A 17,429-nucleotide genomic window follows, 5' to 3' on the forward strand; every position below is an offset into this window, starting at 1 on the left:
ATGATGCAGCTAGTACACGGAGCACGAGTGGAAAGGACAAACGATTTCGATTGGTTACGTCTATTGTGATTGGCAGGCAGAGAGAGCCAATCGGATCTATGAACTGCAGCGCGGAGGCTGGTCTTGGAATGTCGTCACTGTCAGCTTAAAAGGCTGTTAAAAGTTCCAAATATTTTAACTACAAATATCATAGTTAAATCCAATACTTGGTTTCTTAATAAAAGCATATCGTGTATAATGACTACCGTATACAAAATAATACAAGGATGGCATCTTATTAAATCTAGAACATTCACTGTGATATTGGTACACATTTCAAAATAAAAGTCTTGATACTTTAGAAATTTTATTATTATTTTGCTTGTTTTGTAGGAATACACAAAAGAAAAAATAAATACATTATTGAATATCTATTAAATAAAAAATAATATCTATAAAATATTGAGTAAAACACGAAGATATGTACAGCATTTAAAAAATAAGTGGTTAAATTGACTGAGAGTCTGGGTATGTAACGGTTAAAAAGCCTGTTATAAATCATTAATAAACATGATTTCAGGACATGGACATAGATATAATCATAGACATCATGATGTCTATGGATATAATGATAAGATGTAAATGTAATGTAAGAGTAAAGCACGTTGACAATCCCTGATCTAGCCAATAGGTGCCAGTAGATCTTAAACACGGTTTAACCTGTTGCTGTTGTTCTTTCCAAGAAGAAGAACAAGCAACACCCTGTTATCTCCGAAGGTACAAGTAAAAAGTGATTTTGCTTTTTTATATCTTCAGATAGACCTGTTTGTTTTCTTATTATCAAAAATGATTGAAGTAGAACTGTCGAACTGACCAAGCCCTCGGTTTCAGTTAAACGCACACAAGGGAATGCAGCAGAGGGGTGAGTTTTCTAGCTGGGAAAAGTTTCTTCACGATAAACATACAGGTGCATCTCAATAAATTAGAATGTCGTGGAAAAGTTAATTTCAGTAATTCAACTAAAATTGTGAGACTCGTGTATTTAATAAACTTAATGCACACAGACTGAAGTAGCTTAAGTCTTGGTTCTTTTTTTTTTTTATTGGTCTTATGAAGTATTCTAATTATTTGTTGAGATGAGTGAATTGGTGGGTTTTTGTTAAATGTGAGCCAAAATCAACACCATTAAAAAAAAACTAAGACTTAAATATCTTCAGTCTGTGTGCATTGAATTTATTTAATACACGAGTTTCACAATTTGAGTTGAATTACTGAAATAAATTAACTTTTCCACCACATTCTAATTTGAGACGCACCTGTAGTTTAACTTATGACCAAATTAAACTAAATTAAATTATACTAACAAATTAAACCAATTTCTAGCTTACCATTAAACTTAACTAAAGTCCAGAAATGTTTCGTCATGGGGCTTTTTGCGACATATTTTAACATATGAGCAGACTAGACACGTTTGTTTGATAGCATTGCCTTTTTGTAAATGCAAGTAGATACCTCTACGTTAGTTTAGTAATATTTCAAATAACATCATCTATTAATTGTCAAGAAATATCAATATCACTTTAGATAGTCTTTCAATCAAGTATAAGGCCATATTTGCTGTTATTATGGGTATTCAGTCCATATTTTCCATAATATTCCATATTTTTTAAACATCTTGTATATGTTTGTTTGTGTGTGTTTGTGTATATATATATATATATATATAAGTAATTAATAGTTTTGTGTTGTGTAGCATGTAGGTTTTGCATCACTTGCAGCCTGCTCCGCAGCAATCACCACGGCGGGGAGAATCAGACCCATCGTGTTCAAGGTGGTTATCTACCTACAGCGGGACATGTCAGGAGAGAGCTGCTTGCACCAGCTTCATCCACAAACAAGGCCCAATGTGTCTGTCTCTTCATTGGCCTGCTCCAAGACGAACACCAGCCCTTACCATGGTGTCACCGGCAACAAGTATGTGCAGCTCAATGTTGGTGGCAATCTTTACTATTCCACACTGCAAGTGCTCACGCGACAGGACACCCTACTGAGATCCATGTTCAGTGGCAAGACGGAGGTGCTCACTGATAAGGAAGGCAAGTTATTCAGACAGTGCAGAGATGCAATGTAAACACTTGATTCAAGGTGCTGATGTGGTTAATGTGAATTCTTTTTTTTTAAGGTCGGATTTTAATAGATCGCTGTGGGAAACACTTTGGTTTGATTCTCAGCTATCTCCGTGATGGATTTGTGACCTTGCCCAAGAGCAGACAGGTTATCATGGAGCTCCTAGCAGAAGCCAAGTATTACCAGATCCAGGGGTTGATAGACTTGTGCCAGAGAGCCCTGCAGGTTGGTTAAGACTTGTACTCTTGATTGTGTGTTTCTTGTTTATGTGTCATTCTCATGAAATCTGTCAGATATCCAGGTTATATTTCATTCCAAAATTAAAAGAAAGAAATTAGATATTTAATCAGAACCAAAAAGAGCTTTATTGCTAAGTATGTTTGCACATACAAGGAATTTGTTCTGGTGACAAGCTTCCAGACAACAACAACAGACTCAGCCACAGTGATCTTTGGGTTCTTCTTTACCTCTCTCACCAAGGCTCTTCTCCCCTGATAGCTCAGTTTGGCCGGACTGCCAGCTCTAGGAAGGGTTCTGGTCATCCCAAACATCTTCCATTTAAGGATTATGGAGGCCAATGTGCTCTTAGGAACCTTAAGTGCAGCAGAAATGTTTTTGTAACCTTGGCCAGATCTGTGCCTTGTCCCAATTCTGACTCTGAGCTCTTCAGGCAGTTCCTTTGACCTCATGATTCTCATTTGCTCTGACATGCACTGTGAGCTGTAAGGTCTTACTGTATATAGATGGGTTTGGCTTTCCTAATCAAGTCCAGTCAGTATAATCAAACACAGCTGGACTCAATAGAAGGTGTAGAACAATCTCAAAGATGATCAGAAGAAATGGACAGCACCTGAGTTAAATATAAGAGTGTCACAGCAAAGGGACTGAATACTTAGGACCATGTGATATTTAAGTTTTTCTTTTTTAATAAAAATGCAAAAATGTCAACAATTCTGTTTTTTTCTGTCAATATGGGGTGCTGTGTGTACATTGAGGAACAAAAAATGAACTTAAATGATTTTAGCAAATATCTACAATATAACAAGGAGTGAAAACATTTAAGGGGGTCTGAATACTTTCTGTACACTTATATGCGCGAAATTAGTATGTACAGTTGTGATTTATAGATGGAATATAATTTACAAGAAATAGAATAAGATGTAGGGTAGTGTTAAATAATTAAAGTGGTATTGCACATTTTTTTTATTGAACAGTAGGGGAGAGCATTTAACTTTTAATAGCTAAACTCTTGATTTGAAATATAAATCTTTTGTAACATTATTAAAGTCTTTACTGTAACTTTTGAACAATTTAATAAATATAAGTTCACTTAATAAAAGCATTAATTTCTTAGTCTACATACTAATGTAGACCTTTGAAAATCTAGTGTATGTAAAAGAACCATGCAAAATATTTAAATATTCTTAAAAGCAAGCATTTTTTTATGTCCAAAATAAAATACTAATAATAATAATTTGGGGGAAAATATGACCCGGATATATATTGGCAGGCTTTGTGAGATCCACTTTTTAAAATGTTGTTTGTTTGTTTTTTGGTAGGAAAATGAAGAAAAGGCTTTGTGTGTTATCCCGGTCATAACATCTCCTAAAGAGGAGGAGAGACTGATAAAAGGCTGTGTAAAGGTGAGACTCTCCTAAAGTGCAAATATTCTGTCTTTTGGGGTTTATTTTATGTTCACATAAAAACAAGAAAATCTGCAACTCTGAATGTGTTTTGGCATTATTATTTTTCCACTTATAGCCTGCTGTAAAACTGCTTTACAACCGAGGTAACAACAAATATTCCTATACAAGGTAAACACGAGTGCTATAACATTCAACACGATTTACCTTTTTGAGAGATTCACTTGGCTTCTAGTGTCAATACTTATTTTCTTTGTGACTGGTCTTTGATTTCCCTCAAAAGCAACTCGGATGACCACCTACTCAAGAATATCGAGCTGTTTGAGAAGCTGTCTCTGAGCTACAGCCGTCGTGTGCTCTTCATTAAAGATGTCATTGGAGATGAGATCTGCTGCTGGTCCTTTTACGGACAGAGGCGCAAGCTAGCAGAAGTCTGCTGCACATCCATTGTGTATGCTACTGAGAAAAAGCAGACAAAAGTAAGTCATCTTTGAAAAGGTATTTCTTATAGCCTGTTTAAATATGACAGAAGAACTCTGGCAATGTGCTCAGGTTGAGTTTCCAGAAGCACGGATCTACGAGGAGATGCTAAATGCCCTGCTGTATGAGACTCTCCCAGTCCCAGATAACTCTCTGTTGGAGGCCACTCGCAGACGGAACAATTGTTGCTCACACAGTGAAGAGGAGGAAGCCGTGGAGCTGAGGGAGCGTGTGCGGCGCATCCACATTAAAAGATACAGCACTTATGACGACAGACCACTTGGACATTAGCCTAACTGTGAATTCCAGGACATTTTATATATATCCTTCCAACTAGTGCTTCTGTTTTCACATTGTCTGTGGAGAACACTAATCTACCAGCAGCGTTTAACCACTTTGTAGTTCGCTGCCCGAACCGATTGCTACTCTGTGATTTTTATTTTTTTGTAGTTGGCTTGACAATCGATGTTTTGGATGAAATGCTGCTTGAAAATTGTTGTCAACATCACACAGAAAGCTGATAATGAATTAGCATTAGTGCTTTTAATTTTTAAATTATTGACCTTATTATTTTGTTGTTTTTATTTAATTTTTTTTTAGAATACACTTTTTAAAAATAGTAGTTACTAATCTAATCATAGCATGTTTTGATAACATCTTCGCCAAGATGAATTTGCCAAATACATCACTGCTACATACAGGATTATATACCCCGGTACAATCCTGCCTTATGCCTACATCATCTGATACTGTGATTAAAAAAAATAATAATAATTATATATATTCTATCTATCTAATGAATGTTTATATTTATGAAAATCAGGTGGTAGTGTTTGATTTTTGTTTTAATGCGGTGCTTGAATGAATGAATGAATGTGAACTAAAATGTTCCTGCTCCAGTTATTTGACACACACAAAATATTTTCTTTCAAAAATGAAAACTCTTTGCAGATCTTAACAATAATTCAGACTGGTCCGTAAGCTCCAAAACAACATTGGACTCCTTTGACTCAAATTGTGTCAATGTATGGACAAAAAAAGAGAGAGATTTGTCTTCTTTTCTTTGTTCTTTGAGTTCTATCTCTAGTCATTTTAACAGTATGAATTTTAAATAGTTGTCCACCCCCCCCCCCCCCCCAAAATGTAAATGACTTGGCGAAATGTAATATTACATCACTTGTTCATCACCAATGGATCCTCTGCAGTGAATGGGTGCCGTCTGAATGAGAGTCCAAATAGCTGTTAAAAACATCACAACAAAACATACGTTGGTGGATTTTTTGATGTAAAATAGTTATAGATGTGGTTTAGAGCCAAACTACCTTAGTAATGGAATTGTGTTTTACAAACACAGCTTTTCATTTCACAAGACTTTAATCTGTTTGAACTCAATCCGACGGCACCCATTCACTGCATAGGATCCATTGGTGAGCAAATGATGTAATGCTAAATTTCTTCAAATATCTTGCTATCAAGAAGAAAAAAAACTAATCTACATTAATTACATTTCATTTTGGGGTTAACTAATTCCTTTAAAGGCAAATAATAAATTGTTCCACAAACCCCTTAAACAGCTGTGAAATATTTAGTCGTTAGAATTTGTGCGAGTTATTTTTTCCAGTTGAATGCACCTGTGCCATTTCTAGGTAATATCCAGCTGTCCCTTCCATAATAGGATGTGAGACTATCATGCATCATCATTTCATCCAGTAGATCATATGAACATCATGTCTTGATGCCTGATTAGTTGAACCACCACGGTCGCCTCTGTCTGAGCTGTCAAATGTGGAGGGGAGCTAAAAATAAATCGCCGTCACTGCCTGAACGGCGTACGGCGCGTGAAGAGATTTATCCCATTGATCTACAATAGCAAGGGGGCGGGGCCAGCGGTGATTGCGTCATAAAGGAACCGAAGATGGCTTCACGATGCGCTTCGGCAGTGCTTAGATGCGTCAACGCTCAGCTGTCAGTACACACATTTATATGAAAAGGAAGGAAGGGGAAAGAAATACTGGGAGGAAGGCAGGCGAGCCGTTCAGATTTATGTCTCCAGCCAGTTTATGCTGCACTTGGGTTGTTTAACAGTCAGGGACAATGGGTTCGACTACAGATGAAGAATTTAAAGAGAAATTGCTATGGAACGTCAAAAGAGAAGTAAGTGCAATTAATGCATTTCTTGTCTTAGTTTTGATTGAATTCTAAAACATGCTTTAGCTCACATCCTTTGCATCCGATTTAGTGCATGCATATGGAAGTTTTGGATGCGCTTATGTTTACAGTGATGCATTCATGTATAACGAGTTGCATTTACAAGTTATAGGTTCAAATTCAAACCCTTTCACCTGTAGCGCTGGAGGGGTCGGCTGTTTCCTTCCTCATCCGCCTGTAACTTAATGTTGCTATGGGAGACAGTGATTTAATCAGTGGTTTCTGTGGTGATCAATATATTCTGTCTTCTGCAAATGACTAGTCTTAACTGAATACGTATTTAGTGTCGAATATGCTATTAGCCTGTTGCAGTGTGAATAGAAACGCCATCGAATTTCCATTGACAGATACATTTGAGGAGCCGAGCGCTCAGAGCACGCGAGGTTTATTTATAACGCGACTGTAAGAGAAAGCACGCGACTTTTATTATTTGACTAGATTAGAAAAGATCGGTTGCACTGATGGCTCTGCGTTTAATAGCCCCAGCTTAGATTGTTTTGATCTGGGCTTGTTTTCTTTTTATCGCATGCAGAGAAAACTTTCTCATGTGGAAATACAACAGTAACCTCATTTTTGAGCTGTTACACGTTAATTTCAAGTTCTATCATGCAGTCAAATTCATATACCATTATAGAAGACCAGTATAGCCATTGTTGGTTCACGCTACAGGTTGAACTGGCTACAAACTCATTATTATAATTAGTTTAATTTGACTAGTAGGCGACATTAAGTCAAGTAAGGGATAATGTATGTAAAGTGAAATGTAATATTTTTGCTATAATAACTGGTGCATTGCACTTACTACATTGTTATTGACAAAATAAATCAAAACAAGACATATTTGATTTGAAATTAATATATTATTTTTTCTACAAATTAGCTTAAAGCTTCCACTAAGAATAATAGTCAAATACAGTGTAGAAAACAATTCAAGAACATCTTAACTTCTGGACAGTGATGAAATATATAGTTTAGTTCAAATACAAATATATTGGCCCACTCTGTGTTATGATTCGATTTAAGGATTTAAAAGAGGCTTCTAATAATATTGGAAAATAGATTCATTGATGGTAAAATTTGAAGCTAAAAAAAGAAGTAAAAACATGTATTAAAAAAATCTGTACTAACAGTTTTATGCCAATTCAACATAAGTAGGCTGAGATAATATGAATGAACTGTTCTTGGGCGTATTTTGTAATAATTATTTGATAAGACTTCAAATTCACAGAGTTTCCAATGTACAGTGGGAGAAGCTGTTACATTCTTTCATATCAGTGTAATTAATTCTTATCTTTCCCTCACAGTGCAGCGAATGCTAGTTTTAAATCCAACCCTCGTGAATAATAGAAATCTTGAATGAATTGCTGCGAAGAATAGATGTCCTAAATTGGTACCAGCATGTCTCATGTGTCAGAACAGACTGTGTCCACGTAGCTGCTTCAGCCTCTTGAACTTAATGCACAGTCCTGGCAGACATCATTTTTCATGATAGCATGTCTAATAGAGGCCAAAAATTCATGGATATAAAGAGCTGGAATATTTCTTAGGGTATCTGGCCTCAGCTGGCCCAGTGGCATGGGTTAATAAGGAATTCAATTTTTAACATCATCTCGTTTATCAAGTTTTAACAAGCTTTTGTGCGTCATATTCATTTAAATCCCCTATTTTTACTTCTAAAATGAGTCACTTCCTCCACAGAGATGTCCTGGACTCTTTAGTTAACATAGTTAAAATTGAGTAGCATTGATTTCTATTGATTGATATTGTTTCTCCTGTCTTTGGGAAATATGTATGATATGTAAAATGAAAGATATATATAAATATATATATATATATATATATATATATATATATATATATATATATATAGAACTAGAACTGTTTTAAGCATCATATGTAAAGTGAGGAAACACAGTATCAGAATGAAATAGACCTGAAAATAACGTTCAATCCTGTGTCCTGCAATTCACATAGGATTCGATTTTTATTACCCCATTGACTTTCTTTGTGTAACATCCCATGTCTCTGTCACTTTAAGCCGCAGTCAGCCGCCTTCTGGTTGCCTAGGAACTGAAAGCATCAGCAGCTACCTAAGAAGTTAAATTGCATCAGTGGACGATTAATACAGCTGCACGAAGCAGGGATCGTCACAAATGCCTCCCACAAGAGCAAAACAACTTAGTTTCATTTTCCTCTTCTCTGCCTTTTCCCCCCCATCAATATTTATTGGCTGCATTGAGTAACGTTACACCATTTTGCAATGATGTATTTAATATTTGCTACATATTTTTTCATCTGCAGAAATGCATCCTCTATTTGATACTATTTTTATTGGGGTTTGTGCATGCAACTGGCCGCATCTGCAACCCTTTGTAGGTGTTTACTATATCCTTTTAAATTGGGAAGAGGATGCCAAAGCTTTTTGTATTTGTAGATGTTAGATTGTGAATTACTAGTGTGGACCGGCAAGCTCTGATTGCTCCTTATTTCAACTGTACAAATCCTTGAGTGATGACTTCATTAACGCCGTAGTTGCTGCTGTCAGCTCGGCTGGAAATGGGTTTTAATGCCATTGTGTTCTTTTGAATCACTATGTGAAGCATTTGCACTACACGAGCGTCCAAACAATCTTGTGTCTTTTGAGATATGTTATGTAATGCAACAGGCTGCTGTAATGAACTGGTTTTAAATCTTTTTCATTATTTTCATTTTCATTTTGTCCCAAGGACAACAGCAATGGCCAAACACTTAATATTACAATTTAAAAAAATTGTATGCCCAAAAGTTAAATTTTGATTAATATTTACTCAACCTCAGTTCATTTAAGATGTAGTTGAGATTTGTTTCTTTCTCAGATTTGGAGAAATTTAGCATTACATCACTTGCTCACTAATGGATCATCTGCAGTGAATGGGTGCCGTCAGAATGAGAGTCCAAACAGCTGATAAAAACAGCATAATAATCCACAAGTAATCCACATGACTCCAGTCCAAACCATCAATTAATGTTTTGTGAAAATCTGCATGTTTGTAAGAAACAAATAAATCATTAGACATTTTAACTTTAAAACATCTGGCCAAAATATAAGTCTATAATCCATAATAACGCTTTTTCTCCTTTGTCCTCTCATATCAAAATTCACAGGGATATTTGTTTAAGACTGTTTTGGGCTGTTTATACTTTTCATAAACAGTGCTTGATCAGTGCGTATTTCTCACCTGATTCATGACTTTTTTTTATTTTTACTGGAAAAAGCAGTATTATAGATGAAGGAATCTTCTTTTAGCCAGAAGCAGGGGTCTTAATGATGAATTATCCATTACAAACATGCAGTTTTTCACTTCACAAGACATTCATTGATGGATTGGATTTTGTGTGGATTACCTGTGGATTATTGTGATGTTTTTATCAGCTGTTTGGACTTCTGACGGCACCCATTCACTGCAGAGGATACATTGATGAGCCACATTTCTATGTTTCTCCAAGTCTTTGATAAAAAAAAAAAAAAACATACTTATCTACATCTTGAATGGTCTGAAGCTGAGTACAAATGAACCATTCCTTTGAATTGTCCTACTTTTACTGCCTTGTGGCAAATCTCATACCATAGGGCGCGCACAAGTCATGCCCGTAATCAACAGATGCCCATAATTTGCTCCTTCTCAATGCTACAATTACCCTTCTGCTGTTCTTCAAATTACACAAACAGTATAAAGCTGCCTGCAAGGATTGTGATTAATTAGTTTGGGATTTGCTGTAGAACTGACAGTTGGAAGAGAAAATGTGACAGAGACTCATTCTACATAGTTCCTTGCTCTCCCAGGGAAACTTATCAGTTGAATGATGCTAATTAAAGCTTTTGTGGTTACGCCGTCATTATTAATTAGTTGCTTTTGTGCACCCAATTCCAAGAATTCTGACTTGCCATTATTGTTTTTGCCAGTCTTTGCCATTTCTAATGACATGTCTTTCCATGTCTAGGTGAAGCAGATGATGGAGGAGGCCGTGACCAAGAAGTTTGTACATGAAGACAGCAGCCACATTATTGCACTTTGCAGTGAGTACAGTTTGAGAGAAGAGGTGCTTTGTATCAAATAGGCCAATGATGCTGATGTTTTTATGCCTTGCAAAAATAAGCATTTACTTTTCTGTGACATAAAATTTGTTGATTGTGCTGATTTTAACGTCACCAAGTTATTGTGCTGGTTAACATAAATATGGTTTGAATTTGTGAGAATAGTTTGTGATAATCTTCCGTGCATCTTTTTGGTTGAAAATCATTAAGAAATGATCACACTGTAGAAAAAGTGAGTTAAGAGCTGTCGTGGAGTTACATTTTAGAATCACAATTTCCTAACGGTTTTTGTGAAAGCATATTAATTAATTAAAATAACTAATAATTAACAAACATGTATATAACTTTTAATAAAGAAATGCTCTATAAAAGTAAAAAAATAATAATAATTATAAAAAATATGTGGATTTCAATTAAACTAAAAAGTGTATTTCTTTCTGACACAAATTCATATTGTGAATTGAAATGATAAATTGACTAATAATTAATGTAGATAAATATATGTTTTTTGTAAAGAAATATACAATATATAAAATATATAGAAATAAATAAAAGTAAAAATGAATTTATTTCTGACAATTCTGCACAATTTCCCATCTCTTATTGCAAATGAAATCGTTTCAAATTATTTAAATGAACTAATAATTAATATGCATGAATGTAACCTAATAATCACATGGATATAAATAAATAGAAAAAAAAAAATATTGTTTCTGACCCATAAAAATAGATGCACAATTTCCCAGTCATTGTTGCAAGACTTCAGAGGGGAAGGCTGGGGCTCGGTGGCATGATTATAGTTCCGGAGCTTTGGATCACTGCCAGTAAAAAGGTTGATTTGTCCGGTGCAGATGACTGGGACTGTGTGTGACTCAGACTCTTTACTCCAGTGACACAGAGACAGGCCGGGACATTAACCCAGGCTCAGCCTCATTACGTCAGTGACACACCAGTGCTGCGTGGCACCACAGATATTGCTTAGTCAAGTTTCATCAATGTACAAGCATAAATGCTGTTTTTATATGAAGGGGGAAAAATGTATTTACTGCATTATTACTTAGCTTTGTTAACATTTACAACCTCATTTTGCCTTTGTCCATATTTGCCTGAGTAGCCTGAACTCTTTTTGCAGGTATGCAGGTCTGCCACGTTTATACAGAGTGCTTGATTTAGCCAAACACCTGCTATTTTCCATTACTCCTCTCGTTTAGAAGACTAAACCGTGAATCAAGGTTAAAGGTCACATGATAACAAGCAGTGATGTCAGCCCTCGGCTACTCTGTGACTCATCTCTGTTCTTCCGTTAGTCGGTTAGCGCTGTTTAATTGTGGAACATCCGTTAATAAATTTGAATTATTACTTTTGTTACTCAGGCACTTTTTTATGGAGACTGTAATGAGGACATCTTCATTCGACACTCCTTTTCATTAGCTTTAAATGACAAGGTTTTGGAATATGAGATTTGCTATGTAAATGCTATTGCAATAGCTGTTGAACTCCATGACTACAGCAGATCTAGCCTTCTAATGTTATAATAGCGACACCAAGCTCAGCTGTGCAGATGTATGCACTTTGGGGAAATGTGTTTGCACACACACACACACACACACACACACATTTATAGACAGACATCAGTAGACAGATAGATAGATTTTATACATGCACACATACACAAAAGACAAAAGTATCATCATATGCAAAAGATTATACACTTCAGCTTATATTATTGTTATAAGTCTATTCAGTGTTGGTTAGTTTTGTCTCTGCTGATGATCTTCATAGTCTTGAAAGGAGTATTTTGATCTATTTTGATTTATTGAGAAGGTGTTTAGGACTGTTATGTCACACATTTGTGTAGTTTTTTTTACATATCCATCATTTGTATTCTTTTGTGGCAAAGGAAATGACTGAAAGGAACTGTAATTTTAGTGCTTGCTTCAGAGTTGTTCTTCCACTCATGCTGGTTATCACACTCTCTCACGCATCGCAGGCATTTTGCATGATGATTTGGAGCATTTTTGGGTGTCTGAGGGAAAGAGCGTCTGAGTCGTGACCGTAAGCAGGGTGATGGTTTCAGTATAAATGCTGTTCAGCACTGGTGTGTGTGTGTGGGTGGCTGGGGAGGGCTGGTCTGGGAGCACTGCCAGTCTGTCGTCACCACCAAAAAGCAGAGCAATTCCCCTGTTTTCCAGTCAGTCACTGGGCATGGATTCCCCACGCAGTCATCCACCCCCTCACTTCATGCTGGAGCACGCACTCACCCACGTCACAGCAATGTATGACAATGCACTTCCCAGCTAAATTATGTTTCAGGGGAATACATCAAAAGGAACTGAGTCTGTGCATTGTGGGTTGGTTGAACGTGGTGCGTGTTATGAGGGTGGCAGAGTGCATCTGAGCACCAACATAAAGGCTTGGTTCTGACCTCGAAGAAGAAGCTTTCCATTAGCATCCCTGTTCATCTCAATGGCAGTTGGCTGGACTGTGCCGTGCTGACCAACCAAACCTTGGTCGGTTCAGAAAGTAATTTATTTTGGCATATTTGACTCATTTAGTTTAGTCTGTACTGAAACAAAAAGTAAGAGAAAAAGAGTATAAGAAATTTGCTATTCACAAACCTTATCTAAAACACTATACTATTAAAAGGTTTTGTATGAATTCTCATCAATTCTGCATTTATTTGTTTTAAAAAAAGTAATATTTTAAATAATTTAGATTTTTTATTATTATTATTATTATTATTATTATCATCAAAGTTAACATTTCTGAGGAAACCATGGTATATTTTTTTCAGGGTTCTTTGATGACTAGAAAGTTTCCTTGAAATAGAAATCATTCTAATCTCATTCAATTATTATAAATGTTTTTACTGTCACGTTTGATCAGTTTAATACATCTTTCTGAATAGAAGTATATATATTTAAATGGTCGTGTATGTCTTTTGTCTGTTGGCATTGTTTGGGCGATGAATAAATGGACCCAGTTTTAATATTTGCAAAATAATGGATACAATCAGTCATAAAGATGGCATTTAAAAAACTAAAATGTGTTCATGTGCAAAAAGAGTGTAGAGTTAATGTCTAAGCTGAAATTTTATGCTGATATTTATTTCCTAAATTGGTCATTTTTCTGGCTTCCCTTCAGAAATGAGATGAGTCAAAGCCTAAAACCAGATTTCCCAGAAAGCATCTGTCAGATGCTTTGATCCCACTAATGTCCTTTCCTACAGTATGTGTTTGATATTGGTGTTGCTGTCGGATCATGTGTGTGTGTGCCCTGCTGCCTGCCCATAATGCAGAGCCCACACTGTACAGACATGCCCTCATGATGCAGAGCCATTAGGCACAGCAGAGCTGCATAATAGCACCTGTCCTGATGCTGCCACTGCTAATGCCTGTTTGAGAATTACATGGGTGAGTGTACACACAGATCTCTCTGTATATTTAGTGTAAAAAAAAAAAAAAAACCACACTTCAGACATCTCTTTCTTAAACATGAAAAATCTTGCTTATTCAGGGTACAAATCATACAATGTTTTTTAAGGAGGCTGACCTTTTAAAAGGAATTCCACTAAGACTTCATAACAAAATGTTCTTTGTTAATGCATTTGGTATCATTAATTATGTTTTTTTTTTCTTTTTATCATTTTTGCATATTCAAACTTTCAGAAATTTGTGATTTGGTAAGAATTATTATAATTGCTTTTAAAAGTAATCACTGATGCTCATTCTAAGTCAGAACCTATTTAATAAAAAAATAAAAAATAATAATAATATTTATTACATAAATGAATGTTAAGAAATTAGACCTTATTGTGTTACCGGAATTTCTGTAGTAATAGTTCTTGGTAAATAAATTGACAGAAATGACAAATAATCACAAATAATATATTATGATTATTAATATAGATAAAGTGCTAGAGTCGGTTACTGTTGCTATGGTCCCATCTTCAGATGAATATAACTTTTGTTTCTTAATGTGATGTGATATCTGACAAATTTGTAACTTTTGAGGTTACTGGTATTCATATTCAGGCAAGTTCTATAGCTGTTTTTTCACCTACGCTACATAAAACATACAAAGATACATACGGTCAACATTCAATATTGCAACTTAATTATCAACAATATCATTGTATCTTCCTACATGACGTATCAATATAACTTCCTACATTCAGCATTTATTTACTCACTTCCAGGATGAAAAGAATATCCCACTGGTTTCCCATGGGTAGTTTTGACAGAGTGCTGACGTTCATGTGCACTCATTTTGCAAATATGTTGACTTGTTGACAATGTTGACTTAAATACTTGAAGGTAGCATATGTTTAAATGTGTGCTGATTTTGTCATTTAGAAGATTTTTGGCCAGCAAGTTCTAAAAGTTTTTGTCCTCCATGCATATTCAGAGTTAACAATCAGTGTGTTGTGTGGGGGTCAGCTGGCTCCAGGCTGTGTAGCTCACTGGCTGATCAATAGAAAGAAAAACACAGAGCTTGTAAATCCTTTAGGTTGTGTTTCAAACCAAAACTGATTGTGGGCGGGGTCAGGGGGCACCAGAAGAGGGTGGGAGCACAAATTGCTATTTAATATATATGAAAAACTATTAGAATTCTGTAGGGAATCTATTACTTCTGTGCTGTAATTTGGTGCCATTCATAAATAATACAGGGATTAGTCAAATCCTGTTAGATGCTGATTTTCTGCTGTTGTGTGCATTAGCAAAATCAGTTAGCTAAAATCAATGCAACATCTGTGGTGTTGCTGTTTTATATTGATTAACAGTTTACGCATTAAATTACAAAATATTATGCATTAAAACCCCTTAAGCAGTTCAAATCTGATTATTGCCTATTATAATGACCCTTAAAGGAATAGTCCACCCAAAAATTTAAATTCACATTGTTCCATACCTGTGCGACTTTTTCCTTTTCTTCTGCAGAGCACAAAACAACATTCAAGAGACATTTCTAAATATCTTCTTTTTATGTTCAGAGATGCCATACAAGATTATTTTGTTTTTTAGATAAAAAAAAAAGAGCTTACATCACTTGCCCACCAATGGCTCCTCTGCTGTGAATGTATGCCATCAGAATGAGAGTCCAAACAGCTGGAGAAAGCAATATTATGGAGCTCTCAGATTTTACAATGAAGTTAAAATCATTTTAATTATGAATTTGTTTATTTAAAAAAAGACTAGCTTTTGCTTCAAGATTTTATTTGATGGACTGGAGTTGTGGATTGTTATGATGTTTTAATTAGCTGTTTAGACTCTCATTCTGACGGCACCCATTCACTGCAGAGCATCCATTGGTGAGCAAGTGATGTAATGCTACATTTCTCTAAATCTGTTCAGATGGACAAACAAACTCATCTATATCTTGAATAGCCTGAGGGTAAATTTTCATCAAAAAATTTGTTTTTGGGTGAACTATTCCTTTAAATCAGAGACTTCAAAGGAATGACTGCAAAGCATGAGATAACATCATGTGACATCCGATACTTCCTGATTTGTGAAAGGCAAACAATACTAGAAGGCTAGTCAAGGAAGTAAAGCACTGTGTTGTTGTTTCCTTCTTTCCTGTAAAAAAACCACCCAAATGTTTCACTTCACCCAGTTCCACTTTTTGTGTGCTGCAGTTTTAAATCCCTAAACGTCATAAGGAGCTAAGAAGGAAGTTTGCTGATACTCTCTCGAACACCTGTGCCACTGTGAGATAATTGGATGTAAATGAGTGAATGAATAGAGTTGTGAGTCATGTCTGTTTACCCAGCATCCCTCAGCTGATGCTCACGATGAAGCATCTTGCAAATGAGTCTTTCTCGAGGCCAAGATTCAAATTAGACTGAGCAGGCTTTATTTGTGAAGCACACAGCTGTTCGCTCAGATATGTCCAAGTCAAATGTAGAACAGGTAGTAACTCTTCCAGATTGGTTGCTACTGTATTGACTCGAAATCAACAGTTAAATTCAGTGGGAAAAGTCATATTATAATTTAAGAAACAGATGGAGCAGAGCTATTTTCTGAATGGGCATGAGTTTTGAATATAGAACACCATTGATTAAGAGAAACTAATAGCATCTGTATCTAAAACAGCTTCTGTGTCCATGTTTGAATCACAGGGGGTATGTGGGTAGATGAAACTGTTAATTTAGTTATCAACGATATGATCCATTTTTTTAGATGTGGCATGTCACATTCCAAAACAAGACATTTTAAGTCTTTTTTTTTAACCATGTATTGTGGATAAAGAGTGTTGCATTTTAGGCATGGCATATAACAACATGTGTTATGTAACTATATTTATGTGTTTTAATTAGGAATACACAATGTAATGCTACTATATTGGTTACTGGTCGATATTAGGGATTTTTTAATTAATTTATATTAGATATTTAATTATACAATTAGCCTATTTGTATACCTTTTGAAATTCTTGAAAACATATGTCTGTTTTTCATCAGCAAAATAATTATAATAATTTTAATGTTGATTTTGGTATTTTAATATTAGTTATTAGTGCATCCCTAATTTACATACACTACAGTTCAAAAGTATAAGGTTGGTAAGATTTTTAAACTTGTTTTTGTAAGAAGTCTCTAATGCTCACCAAAGGCTTTTATATGGTAAAGTGTTGTTATAACAATAGCAGTTTTTATTTTTATATATTTGCAATTTCAAAGCCACTGAAAAAGTAACTTTTTCTATTTTTAATGAATTAATTTTATTGTTGGAGGGACAATGAAACCATTTTCTCCACAAAAATTTGTTGGTGGACCACATATAATACTGCAAAAAGAGTATTGTGCCTGACTGCACTGAAAAATTGTTGCTGGCTTTGTAAAATGATCACAAATTATTAAACTTCTGTCACAAAAAGTACTGATGTTTCTGGAATGTTTGGTTTTTAAGGTTTCA

At 35.3% G+C, this 17,429-nt stretch overlaps 2 protein-coding genes across 6 annotated transcripts in view; both read left to right on the top strand.

Annotated features, from left to right (window-relative positions):
* Positions 1-628: 628 nt before the first annotated feature.
* Positions 629-4,994, top strand: LOC113058405 (BTB/POZ domain-containing adapter for CUL3-mediated RhoA degradation protein 2-like). Of its 3 annotated transcripts, XM_026226274.1 has the most exons (8): positions 734-756; positions 871-901; positions 1,733-2,075; positions 2,162-2,331; positions 3,666-3,749; positions 3,868-3,920; positions 4,033-4,228; positions 4,302-4,994. In XM_026226274.1, the coding sequence occupies exons 3-8, from the start codon at positions 1,835-1,837 to the stop codon at positions 4,518-4,520; spliced, it is 963 nt and encodes a 320-aa protein (XP_026082059.1). In that variant the 5' UTR covers positions 734-756; positions 871-901; positions 1,733-1,834; the 3' UTR covers positions 4,521-4,994. The 3 variants fall into 3 exon arrangements, with proteins under 3 accessions (XP_026082058.1, XP_026082057.1, XP_026082059.1); XM_026226273.1 differs by lacking the exon at positions 871-901 and having other exon boundaries at positions 629-756; XM_026226272.1 differs by having other exon boundaries at positions 697-901.
* A 698-nt stretch (positions 4,995-5,692) lies between these two features.
* LOC113058406 (small G protein signaling modulator 2-like) overlaps positions 5,693-17,429 on the top strand; it is a 47,198-nt gene continuing 35,461 nt past the window's right edge. The window contains exons 1-2 of one of the 3 annotated variants that reach the window (XM_026226275.1): positions 5,693-6,383; positions 10,419-10,494. In XM_026226275.1, the coding sequence (XP_026082060.1) occupies positions 6,324-6,383; positions 10,419-10,494 (136 nt within the window). In that variant the 5' untranslated portion in view covers positions 5,693-6,323. The remainder of the gene's footprint in view (positions 6,384-10,418; positions 10,495-17,429) is intronic. The other 2 variants (XM_026226276.1, XM_026226277.1) reach the window with 2 other exon arrangements.

The sequence above is a fragment of the Carassius auratus genome, chromosome 40, assembly GCF_003368295.1.
Source record: "Carassius auratus strain Wakin chromosome 40, ASM336829v1, whole genome shotgun sequence".
Lineage (NCBI taxonomy): Eukaryota > Metazoa > Chordata > Actinopteri > Cypriniformes > Cyprinidae > Carassius > Carassius auratus.

What these genes read in the sequence shown, in the direction of transcription:
- LOC113058405 (XM_026226273.1), top strand. Translation starts at nt 1,835, where the DNA reads ATGTCAGGAGAGAGCTGCTTGCACCAGCTTCATCCACAAACAAGGCCC. An exon ending in GGTGCTCACTGATAAGGAAG is followed by an intron (nt 2,076 to 2,161) that starts GCAAGTTATTCA and finishes TTTTTTTTTAAG; the next exon opens with GTCGGATTTTAATAGATCGC. An exon ending in TGTGCCAGAGAGCCCTGCAG is followed by an intron (nt 2,332 to 3,665) that starts GTTGGTTAAGAC and finishes GTTTTTTGGTAG; the next exon opens with GAAAATGAAGAAAAGGCTTT.